General features: G+C 48.1%; 1 protein-coding gene across 1 annotated transcript in view; it reads right to left on the reverse strand.

Annotated features, from left to right (window-relative positions):
- Positions 1-13,150, reverse strand: part of myo1f (myosin IF) — an 84,691-nt gene that overhangs the window by 21,876 nt on the left and 49,665 nt on the right. The window contains exons 16-17 of the mRNA XM_084309713.1: positions 7,478-7,559; positions 1,699-1,805 (exon numbers count right to left, since the gene is read on the reverse strand). Of these exons, the coding sequence (XP_084165839.1) occupies positions 1,699-1,805; positions 7,478-7,559 (189 nt within the window). The remainder of the gene's footprint in view (positions 1-1,698; positions 1,806-7,477; positions 7,560-13,150) is intronic.

Below are 13,150 nucleotides of genomic sequence, written 5' to 3' on the forward strand. Positions count from 1 at the left end.
GCAAACACAGCAGCAAGATTTGTGAGCTGCCGTGACAAGAAAAGGACATCCAACGGAATACAACCACCATAAAGACTGTCAATCACACATATATTTCGACACCATCAGCCGTGAGCTGCTCTGGAAACACCTCAACAAACTTGGGGTACCACCCAAGTTTCTCTCCATCCTTCAGCAGCTGCATGACGGGACGCAAGCCAGAGTCCAGATGGGTGAACTCCAGTCAGAATTCTTTAAGGTTAATGTTGGGGTGAAGCAGGGCTGTGTCTTGGCTCCGGTGCTCTTTAATCTCATACTCCTTGCCGTCACCTGCCTCTTCCTCCGAGCCTCCGAGGGACATGAAGACGGTGTCCATGTGGAATACCGCCTTGATGGTAGTCTCTTCAACATCCGCCGGCTCCAGGCACACACAAAGACAAAGTCCTGCCAAGTCTGTGAGCTACAGTACGCTGATGACTGTGCCATCTTACCTCACAGTCCAGAGTCTATGCAGCATGCTCTCGACACCATATCCAGTCTATACCAATTCCTCGGTCTCCAGGTCAAGTCATGTCCCAACTCACTTCCCGAAACTCTACACTTCCCAGTTTTCACATAAACGGTGTTCCACTTAAAACAGTGGATCATTTCACCTACCTCGGTCCTCGGCTCCACTCTGTCCTCATGCTGCTCCCTTGACGCAGAGATACACACGTATCAATAAAGGCGCATCATCCTTTGGACGCCTACGCAGCAGGGTTTTTGAAAACCGAAACCTGAAAGTCAGGACCAAGTTTGCCGTTTACAACGCAGTATGTCTCTCCACTCTGCTCTATAGAGCAGAATCCTGGACCCCATACCGCCGGCACATCACCAACCTGGAGGCCTTCCACATCCGTTGCCTACAAAGGATCCTCGGCCTGACCTGGGAAGATCGAGTCCCCCACACAGAAATCCACAACAACACCAACTCAATGGCTCAACCACTGTATGGCCGCAGCTGTGGCCAAAAAACATCTTCGCTGGATAGGGCACACCATACGTATGCCTGACCACCGCCTGCCCCGCCAAGTCCTCTATGGCCAACTGAGAGGAGCAAAGCGGGCTGCTGGAGGCCAAAAGATATGCTTTAAGGACTACACCAGGGACCTCCTAAAGTGTGCAAACATCAACACCACGCAGCTTGAAACTCTGGCACTCAACAGATCAGCCTGGCAAGTCACTTGTGCCACTGCAGTTTCCCAAATACACCAAACCAACCAAGACCGAAGATCTGAGAGGCGCACACACCCTGTGTGTGCATGTCTGTGTGCGTGTGTGTGTGTGTGTGTGTGTGTGTGATGTATTATGTGTGTGTGTGATGTATTATGTGTGTGTGTGATGTATTATGTGTGTGATGTATTATGTGTGTGTGTCATGTATTGTGTGTGTGTGTGTGTGTGTGTGTGTGTGTGTGTGTGTGTGATGTATTATGTGTGTGATGTATTATGTGTGTGTGTGTCATGTATTGTGTGTGTGTGTGTGTGAGTGTGTGAGTGCGTACGTGCATGCGTGTGTGAGTGCATGCGTGCGTGCGTGTGTGTGTGTGTTGTGTGTGTTGTGTGTGTGTGTGTGTGTGTGTGTGTGTGTGTGTGTGTGTGTGTGAGTGCGTGCGTGCATGCGTGCGTGCGTGCGTGTGTGTGTGTGTGTGTGTGTGTGTGTGTGTGTGTGTGTACCCACCTGCTCTCCTCCCAGTCTCTGGGTCTCTTGGTCTCGTTGGGCTTCATACAGCGGATGTAGTGAGGAGTGCATTTCATCAGTGTGTTCACCAGGTCGTTGGATTGTTTCTAGACAAGCGTCAAGCAACACAACATGTTATAGGACTGACTTCCTCTCCCAGGGTGAAACCTGTACATGAGTCCTGTTGCTTTCCAGCTCGACATACAGCAGTGCTACTGATTGAGGCTTACACAGAAAGATACACATATACATGATCATATTTGGAATCTTTGGTGTAAATGCATGTTTGTTCTTGTAGAATAATTCATATTTAAAGTCTCCCAACTATTAATCAAACTAAAAACTAAACTGTTTTAACTAAAACTAAGCCTGAAAAAGGAGAATAAAAATGATTATTTGGTGACAAAGTTCACCATTCTGTCTCTGCTTCAACATGTTGGGGGTCAAAGTTCACCATTCTGTCTCTGCTTCAACATGTTGGGGGTCAAAGTTCGACCATTCTGTTATATTTCCAAATTATACAACTTCCATTTCCTTCCCCATTCCTATCCCCTAACCCCACCCCATCCCACCCAGTGAGGGCGACGACAAACATGCATATAATTCACATAAAATAAAATAAAAAATTTAATAATTAAACAAATACAGACGGGAGACAAAACTACGCAAAAAAGAAATGAAATAAAATTAAAATAAATGAGAAAAAAACTAAAAAAACTCTGAGTGTGTTTTTATAGTCACATATTTGTCATGTGTAGGTGGGTTTTCCAGCAAACTCACCACTCTCGCTGCCGTTGAGTTCGTAAGGGCTGCTACCACATAGTGGTACTTGGTGGCATCCGCGGTAATATCCCTGAGAGCGAATTGGGCTTCGGCTTGCGCAAACCAAGCGTTGGCACTCTGCGCAGCTTGAGTGAAACTGCGTTAAAAGTTCTGCGATCTGCGTTCTGTTGTTCAGTTGACATGTTCGATATAATCTCCGAAATACGTCCAAGATCACGTCAGGAATGCAGTAATGATAGCGTAGACAGAGTCGTGTTCCGATGCAAAAACACTAGTTTATTACGCACGCTACTGTCGCACAAACAACACTTCCATTCAACTTTCACTCGTCTGTCTCTCTTTGAATGAATGAATGAATGAAAACTTTATTTAACAGATTGCAGAATGGGTACAATACAGTACGGCTCAATACATACAATTGTTAAGGGGATGCAGACCTGAGAAAGACGTTTGTCTTGTTTCCATCAGGGTCCCCCATTTTCAATTCATATAGACATATATGACATACATGACATACAGATAGTCAGTACTGCTACATCTATACATTTATGACATACCAGATTTGCAAATACAGTACTGTTTGTGATACAGAAGGAGTCAAGAAAAGGGAGTATATACATTTGACGTAGAAACTGTACATTGGAGGAGGTTGGGTGGGGGGGGTTGGGTACATTGGGATATTGACAACCATACTGGGTAATTTACATTGGAGGTGGTTGGGGGGGGGGGGGGGCGGGGGGCACACTGTATAAGCAAGTAACACTGTACATTGAGGGGGGGGGGGAGGAGACACTGTACAAACAAACACAATTGTACATTGAACTATTGACAAAACCATACTAGGTAAATGACTGTACATTGGAGGGGGTTGGGTTAGGATATTTACAGGGGCCAGTGTTGAATTGCAGTCTCCCGTAGGTGTCCCTTGAGAGAGGTTTTGAAAGTGGGTAGTGATCCACATTCCTTTACAGCTTTGGGTAGGGCGTTCCACATTGATGTGGCATAATTGCGAAACGTGTTTAGTCCCTTATTTGAGCCGAATCTGGGTTTAACATGATTTGTGGAGCTCCCTCTGGTGTTGTGATCGTGGTATTCACTGACCTTTGGGAAGTATTTTGACATGTACATGGGTACCTTGGTCGTGTAGTGTATCTTGTAGACCAGGCCCATTGCAAGTTGTTGTACTCTGTCGTCTACTCTAAGCCATCCTAGGTTGTCAAAGTGGGCAGGGGTGAGGTGGGTTCTAGGAGTAAGGTCAAGCAGTAGTCTGACCAGTTTGTTTTGAGATGTTTGTAATTTTGTTTTTAGCGCCTTTGAGGTGCTTTGGTACCATGAGGTGCAAGCATAGTCGTAGTACCCCTGAATGAGTGCTCCTGCCAGAGTCTTCAGGGTGTTCTTGTTTACCAGAGAGGAGATCCGGTACAAGAATCGAGTTCGTTGGTTGACTTTTTTTATTACATTGGATGCCATTTTGTCACAGGAGAGATTAGCCTCTAGGATGGAACCCAGGTAGGTAATTTCATCTTTCCTTGTGACAATATTGTCACCCACTGTAACTGAGAAGCCGTCGGTCTTGCTGAGTTTGTTATTTGAACCGAAGAGAATGGACTCTGTTTTGCCCATGTGTAATGATAGTTTGTTATCAGCGAGCCATATGCAGATTCTGCCTAGTTCCGAGCTGAGGGTTTTTTCAACCTGTAACTTGTTCTTGTCAGAGACCAGCAGGGCTGAGTCGTCCGCAAACAGGAACAAGTTGCAGTCACAAGCTGACGACATGTCATTTGCATAAATTAGGAACAGTAGCGGTCCTAGTATGCTTCCTTGTGGAACACCACAGCTCACTGTGAGGGGGGGGGATAGGGTACCGTTTACCTCCACCATCTGTTCCCTCCCCTCAAGGTAGGATTGCATCCAGCTCACTGATAGACTATCAAAACCAATTGCTTTTAGCTTGTCAATCAGAATGGAGTGATTGACCGTGTCAAAGGCCTTTTGTAGGTCCAGCATGACCATGCCGCAGTATTTGCCTGCGTCCACCTCTTGTTTGATGTGGTCATTCAAATAGAGAAGGCATGTGTCAGTGGAGTGGGATGTTCTGAAGCCAGATTGGAATTCGTAGATTAGATTTTTTTCCGCTAGGTACTTTTCGACCTGTTCGTAGACTATTTTTTCCATGACTTTCGAGATGGAGGTGAGAATAGAAACAGGGCGGTAGTTGCCTGGGTCTAATTTGCTGCCCTTTTTGTGCAGAGGGGTCACCCTCGCAATTTTGAAGTCCTTGGGGACGTGTCCCTGTTTTATGGAGAGGTTTATTATGTGTGTGATGATTGGTGTGATGGCGGCTGCTGAGTCTCTGAGGAATTTGGAGGGGATGTTGTCATGGCCAGTGGCCTTGTTAGGTTGGAGGGCGCTCAGTTTATTGAGTACCTCATCTGTTGTTACCATTTCCAGCTTGAAGTCGTCCTTGCGGACCCCTAGGTTTTTGTAGTAAGCTACTATGTGTTCTACCCCATAAAGCCCTGAGTGGGAGGGTAGTTTGTTTACCAGTGTTGTGGCTATGTTTGTGAAGAAAATGTTTAAGTAATTGGCTACATCCAGCTTGTCTGTGATGAGCGTGTTGTCCGTTTTTATGTTTATGTTTGAGAATCTGGTTTTAAGTTTTTTACTGCATCCTAGTTGATTATTGAGTAATTTCCAAAGTTCACGTGGTTTGTTTTTGTTTTCCTCAGTTTTGTCATTGATGAAATTCTTTTTTGCAGTTTTGATCATGGAGTTTACGTCGTTTCTTAGTCTGTTTCTTTCTAGTTTGAGTTCAGTCACGTGGGCTTGGAGTTCACTGCTCGTGCTTTTAGTAAGCTTTGACTGACTTTTACGAAACTCAGAGCATTTTTTGTCTCTGGTTTTCATAGCGGCCAGTATTTCGGAGTGCATCCACGGCTCAGCGCGATTTTTTACCCTGGTGGTTCTTAGGGGGGCCATGTCGTTTAGTATTGCTGAGAATTTGGTTTTGAAACCAAGCCATGTTTCGTCAACCAGTGTACCATTGAGTTCATCTGACCAGTCCAGACTCTCCAGTTCAAGGTTGAAGGCCTCGCTAGAGTAGGTTTTGAGGTCTCTAGATGTGACTGTTTTGTGGCAGCCAGCCTTTTGTTTTAGTTTTTTTCGGGTACAGAATATCATATAATGATCACTTAACCCACATGCTATAACCCCTTTATTTGAGATCTTGGACTTGTCGGAGGTCAGAATGAGGTCAATGGTAGTCTGAGTTGATTCACATACACGTGTGGGTTGGGTGATTAGCTGGCTGAGGCCATGCAGATCACAAAACCTACTGAAGGCCTTGAAGACGGGTGCATCTTTTCGTTGCATATCCGTGTTCCAGTCTCCAATAAGAATTTTGTCTACATTCTCAACTCCAGCTAAACACCCATCCATTGTATCATAAAAGCCACTATGATCTGGCGGCCTGTAGACTGTGCCAACCAGTAGGGATTTCGCCCTTTCGAATAGGATTTCCACCCATACAGTTTCAATTGATTTATGATTCAGGTCATTTCTGTTGATGAATTTGGTGTCCTTGTGTATGTACATACAGACACCACCTCCATGTTTGTTCCTATCATTCCTGATTATTGAGTAGTTCTCAATCTCTATCTCTGGATCTTTTACAGAATCGTCGAGCTTAGTTTCTGAGAAGCACAGTATGTTTGCCTTACCATTTATGAATATTTGTTTGATTTCATCCAATTTGTTTTTAAGCTGTTAATGTTAATGTGAAAAATGTTCAGTCCATTGGCGTTGGTTATTTCATTGATGTTGGCAGGTTCGAAGTATTGTCCGTTTGTGATCTGTTCCTCTGTGTTGTTGTGGGTGGGAAGGGGGGAGGGGGGGGGGGTCGGGTCCCGCGCCGTGCTGGAACAACAAAGAAGGGGGGAGGGGGTGGTCGGGTCCCGCGCCGTGCTGGAACAACAAAGGACTCGTTCCTGGTTGTTTTCGTTGTTAGCTCTGCTAGCTAGCCGGCTATCGGGCGTCGAGATGTTTACATCCCGCGTCGAGCTGGTCGTCATGGTTTCGACCCTCGGTTCACCTCCTCTCGTCACTGCCTCACGTGTGCTCGTCTGCTGTGGCGTCATTGGGGGAGCTTCGCCGCCCGCGCTGTGGAAGTAGCCACAGGTTGCGTTGTTGATGCTGTTGGTCGCGATGGGAACCTCCATCGCTTCTTGCTGTAGTCTCTGGTTCCGTGTCATTACGGGACCAGGGTTCTGATGTATGTCACCCGACATGAGCAGATATAATAAAAACATTGATCTCTTATTACACTTGCCTGCCGGGGGTAATTTCTTTCGTTCCGGATTTGCAGTAAGTACTGCGTGGATCGCCGTGGCTCCGAAGGCTGGATGTTTCCTCTCCGTGCCCGTTAACAAGTAGAAGTCGCAATGGGACTGCTCATTTACGTTTTCGCTACCCTCCACTTCTGTCTGGAGTTGCTGCTTGAGTTGTGAATTCAGGTACAAATCCATAATCCACAGGAGGGAAAGTAGAAAATGCGCAAAGTACTTTTTTGTCGTTGCTCTGTTGCGTTGTTTACGGGAGCTACGTAAAATGCGACCGTCCATGTTGAAGCCGGATGCTCACTACGTCATCCCCCGCTAAGGGTCATGGGAGATGTAGTAAACACCACAAAAAGCTAGAATGCCGTGAATTATGTCCCAGTAGCCACACGCAAATCATTAATCATACATCAAAATAGCCTAATTTTATTATTATACACGATGATGACGATACAGAAAATTACAGAAAAATGAGAAATGCATGGCAAAAATAGCATTTATTGTCAGTATTTTAGAGACCCCCCAAAAATTCACAAATCATGTTTTCAGGGGAGCTGATGTCTGAGCTAGGGGAGCTGATGGCTCACCCAGCTTACCCATGGTTTGCACCCTGCACACAAACATCATTTTATAAGATGATAATATAAAGGGGGTAACGTTACCTTAATCTTGGAGCTGGCTGTGGTTGGTCTGCCCTTCTTCTCTGTGTTGAGAGTCTCAGGGAATAGGCTGACGATGAAGTTACTTTAGGAGGAGAATGAAAGACGGCCTAAGTCAGACTTCTTAACCCTTTCACTACCACACTACAGAAGGTTAACCTTTCACTACCACACTACAGACGGTTAACCTTTCACTACCACACTACAGACGGTTAACCTTTCACTACCACACTACAGAAGGTTAACCTTTCACTACCACACTACAGAAGGTTAACCCTTTCACTACCACACTATAGAAGGTTAACCTTTCACTACCACACTACAGAAGGTTAACCTTTCACTACCACACTACAGACGGTTAACCCTTTCACTACCACACTACAGAAGGTTAACCTTTCACTACCACATTACAGACGGTTAACCTTTCACTACCATACTACAGACGGTTAACCTTTCACTACCACACTACAGAAGGTTAACCTTTCACTACCACACTACAGAAGGTTAACCCTTTCACTACGACACTACAGAAGGTTAACCTTTCACTACCACACTACAGAAGGTTAACCTTTCACTACCACACTACAGAAGGTTAACCTTTCACTACCACACTACAGAAGGTTAACCCTTGCACTACCACACTACAGAAGGTTAACCTTTCACTACCACACTACAGAAGGTTAACCCTTTCACTACCACACTACAGAAGGTTAACCCTTTCACTACCACACTACAGAAGGTTAACCCTTGCACTACCACACTACAGAAGGTTAACCCTTTCACTACCACACTACAGAAGGTTAACCTTTCACTACCACACTACAGACGGTTAACCCTTTCACTACCACACTACAGAAGGTTAACCTTTCACTACCACACTACAGAAGGTTAACCCTTTCACTACCACACTACAGAAGGTTAACCCTTTCACTACCACACTACAGAAGGTTAACCATTCACTACCTAGGGTTAACCTAAAGGGTTAAAGTAGGAGTGCTGATCTGAGACCAGATTGACCCATAAATCATAGTGAGGTGTATATGGTGGTCATGTGACCTGAGCAGAGATCCAGTTACTCTGTATTCTTAGAATTCTTTTTTATTTTGCACATAATTATATATTATATAGTTATTATTGTTATGGTTTGTAACCGACCTCAAACGCAACGGCACAGACAGGTAGTTCAGAGTTAGCCAAATACTAGGGCGTATTTATTTACAGAGTCAAAAAAAGGGTAAAGTACAATTATCAAACAAACAGGGAGACTGCCTTCAGCAGAGTCATCTGCGGCTCTGCAGAATCCTCCTGGTGATAGTGGTGGGGAATTGGCATGTGACGTTGTAGCGGCTCTGCAGATACTCCCAGCTTTTACTCAAGGTGGAAAACGGAGAGAGAGAGGTATCAGAAACAGTCCAACGAAACAGAGGCAGTGTGGTTCCCTCCTCCCTTAGCTGTGTCCAGAACCAATTGACAGTGACAGTCTTCAGTGTTCCCCAGAACACACAATTTAGCTGAGTCAGTGCAAACAAAACGAAATCTTCAGTGTCTCTTCTAAAACACACAATCAGAATAATCCAGAGGGGTTTGGTTCCACTCACCCAAGCGCAACGCGTAAAGCGGGTAAACGAGGCGCAGCTCCAAACGGGGAACAAGGTTCTCAACAGCGGTTCTCCACAGAAAGGTCCTGGAGAGAAAGTAGACCAGGAACAGCAAGGGGAAAAAGCAGGCAAATGCAGTTGTATTCCAGAACGACCCGACAACGATAGAAGGAAGGTCCAGGTATATAAAGCCCTCTGGGGCGCTAATCACAAACTATGACAGCTGCGTGATGAAAGTGGCAATCGCTCAAAAAGCGTGTGGCGGGGAATGCACCAATCAGCACCGTACCTCAGGAGAGCGTGTGGCGGGGAACGAACCAAACCTCACAGTACCCCCCCCTCCACGGGAGCCACCCGGCGACCAGCCCAACCCGGCTCGCCCGGATGGGCACGATGGAAGTCGGTGATCAGGCCGGGATCCACGATGAGCTGGCGGGAGACCCAGCTCCGTTCCTCCGGGCCGTACCCCTCCCAGTCCACCAGGTACTGGAACCCCTGACCCCGCCGTCGAACGCCCATCAACCGGCGGACCTGCCACAGGGGGTGACCGTCCACCATCACGGGAGGAGGTGGTTCCGGAGCAGGAGGCATCAGGGGACTGAGAGAGACAGGCTTAACCCGGGACACATGGAAAACGGGGTGAATGTGCATGGACGCAGGAAGCTTAAGACTCACCGCCGCCGGACTGAGTACCTTCAGAACCTCAAAAGGACCGACGAACCGGGGGTTAAGCTTCTTGGCCGAGGACCGAAGCGGAAGGTCCCTTGCGGAAAGCCACACCCTCTGGAGGCGAAACACGTGGCGTGTCAGGAGGACCCGGGACCGGACTGAGTCGGGGACGAAGAGACGATGAACCGGTACATTGCCTGGAGCGCGATGGAAGCGCAGGGCACGCCTTACCACCCCCTCGATGCCCAAGGTGACTACTCCTACCACCCTGGCCTCTGGTTGGAGCCCCCTTGGAGTGTAACCGGGACAGGGAGTCGGCCTTAGTGTTGCGGGAACCAGGGCGAAACGTCAGCGAGAAGTCGAACCGAACAGGAAGCTGGCCCATCTTGCCTGCCGGCCATTGAGGCGCTTGGAAGCACGGATGTACGTCAGGTTCTTGTGGTCCGTCCAAATGGTAAATGGCTCCTCGGCCCCCTCTAGCCAATGACGCCACTCCTCCAAGGCAGCCACAACCGCCAGCAGCTCCCGATTGCCGATGTCGTAGTTCTTCTCGGCAGGGAGGAAACGACGCGAGTAGAAGGCGCACGGATGTACCTTCTGGTTCGTTGCCGACCGCTGGGATAAGATAGCTCCTAGTCCAGTATCCGAGGCGTCCACCTCTACGATGAACTGTCTCTTGGGGTCTGGAAGGAGCAAGACCGGGGCGGAAGAGAACCTCTTCTTGAGGGAGCAGAACGCAGCACACGCCGCTGAGGACCAGTCGAACGGCAGGGCGGGAGAGGTCAGCCTGGTAAGTGGTTCCGCCACCTGACTGTAGTTCCGGATGAATCTTCGGTAGAAGTTGGCGAACCCGAGGAAGCTCTGTAACTCCTTCCGAGAGGTGGGTTCCGGCCACTCCTCCACGGCCCGGATCTTGCGAGGGTCAGCTCGGGTCAAGCCTCTCTCCACGATGAAGCCCAGGTAATCGACGGAGTCGGAGTGGAATCGGCACTTCTTTGCCTTGACGAAGAGCCGATTGTGGAGGAGGCGCTCCAGCACACGGCGGAAATGCTGGATGTGTTCCTCGAGGGTCTTGGAGAAAATGAGGATGTCGTCTAGATATACTACCACAAACTCCTCCAGCATGTCATGAAGGACGTCGTTCATGAGCGCCTGGAATACCGCCGGAGCGTTGGTGAGGCCGAACGGCATTACCAGGTACTCGTAGTGGCCCCTGGGAGTCTTGAAGGCGGTCTTCCACTCATCGCCCTCTCGGATACGGACCAGATGGTAGGCACTCCGGAGGTCCAGCTTGGTAAAGACGGTAGCCTGGGTGAGAGGCTCGAAGGTGGAGTTCATGAGAGGAAGAGGGTACTTGTTCTTAATGGTGATCTCGTTGAGCTGGCGATAGTTCAAGTTTCAAGTTCAAGTTTCTTTAATAGTTGTCATACAGAAGTACAGAATACTTTTGTACAAAATGCTTCTTACTGTTGCGCTCCAGAGACTGTGCATGACAAGATAAGTATGAAATAAAAACATAGTAAAAATTAGAAGAAAAAAAAAAAAAGAGGTCACAGTGTTCAGTTTAGACATATGTACAATGTTCGTAGACGTAGTTACCATACAATATACAATACTGTGCAGTGTACTAATATACAATACTATATAGTGCAAGGCATAAATGGACAAGGTGCAGTTTAGGTACAATTCACAGTAGGTGTACGAGTTGTAGTGCAAATCCTTTATCAATAAATATAAAGTGTAAGTGTGTTTGTGTGATCTAAAGTGTGGAGAGTGGGTGCTGCAGTGTGTTGTTTGTTTGAGTGAGTGTGTGTGTGCGTGTGGGTGTGTGTGCTGTGTGCATTTGATGGTTGTTGCATAGTGATTATTGTTCGTTTAGCGATTATTGTTCGTTTAGCAGCCTGATGGCCTGGGGATAGAAGCTCCTTCTGAGTCTTTCTGTGCTCGCCATAAGACTCCGGTATCGCTTGCCTGACGGCAGCAGTTCAAAGAGGCAGTTGTTCGGGTGGCTCGAGTCCTTAATAATTCTCTTAGCCTTCCCCTTGCACCGCTTGTTGTAAATGTTCTGGAGGGTGGGAAGCCCCCCTCTAATTGTGCGTTCGGCTGAACGTGTCACTCTTTGTAGTCTGCTACGGTCTTGTGCAGTGCTATTCCCAAACCAGGAGGTGATGTTGCCGGTCAGGATGCTCTCTATTGTACATGAGTAGAAGTTCCTAAGGATCTTCTGACTGACTTGGAACTTCCTTAGGCGCCTGAGGAAGTAGAGGCGTTGTCGTGCCTTCTTCACAACACTGTCAATGTGTGTGGTCCATGTCAAGTCCTCGGATATGTGGGCTCCGAGGTACTTGAAACTGTTCACTCTCTCAACTGGTGCCCCGTCGATGCTGAGGGGGCTGTAGTCCTTGACCCCCGACCTCCTGAAGTCCACAATCATCTCTTTTGTTTTGCTGACGTTCAGGGAGAGGCAGTTCTCCTGACACCACTGTGACAGGTTCTCTACCTCTTCCAGGTAGGCCCTTTCGTCGTTGGCAGAGATCAGGCCCACCACTACTGTGTCATCAGCAAATTTGATGATGGTGTTGTTGTTCCGCTGTGCTACGCAGTCATGTGTGTACAGGGAGTAGAGGAGGGGGCTCAGAACACAGCCCTGGGGGGCCCCTATGTTGAGCGTGATGGATGAGGAGGTGCAGTTGCCGGCTCTTACCACCTGGGGTCTGCCCGTCAGGAAGTCCAGGACCCACTGGCACAGGTCATAGTTCAAGCCCAGGTCCCTGAGCTTGGCTATGAGTTTGGAGGGGACTATGGTATTGAATGCTGAGCTGTAGTCGATGAACAGCATTCTCACATAGTTCCCCTTCCTCTTGTCCAGATGTGATGCTGCTGTGTGCAGCACATGGGCTATGGCGTCCTCCGTGGACCTGTTGGGGCGATATGCAAATTGCAGAGGGTCCAGGTTGATGGGGAGGGAGGAACAGATGTAGCCCTTCACTAGCTTCTCAAAGCACTTCATGGCTATGGAGGTGAGGGCTACAGGGCGGTAGTCGTTGAGGCAAGCGGGCGTAGATTTTTTGGGTACAGGGATGATGGTGGACTTCTTCAGACAGGTGGGGATGACGGCCTGTTCCAAGGACAGGTTGAAGATGTCAGTGAATACCGGGGCCAGTTGGTCGGCACAGACTTTTAGGACGCGGCCGGGGATGCCGTCCGGTCCTGCTGCCTCCTGCTGCCTTCCTGATATCCTGATATTCCTGATATCCTATATAGTCGATGCAGGGTCGAAGGTCTCCGTCCTTCTTCCCAACAAAGAAGAAACCGGCCGCCACAGGGGAGGAGGAAGGCCGAATGAGTCCTGCTTCCAAGGACTCAGAGATATATTGATCCATCGCTGCCTTCTCAGGGACGGTCAGAC

The sequence above is a fragment of the Notolepis coatsorum genome, assembly GCF_963971535.1.
Source record: "Notolepis coatsorum genome assembly, chromosome: 3".
Classification (NCBI taxonomy): Eukaryota; Metazoa; Chordata; class Actinopteri; order Aulopiformes; family Paralepididae; genus Notolepis; species Notolepis coatsorum.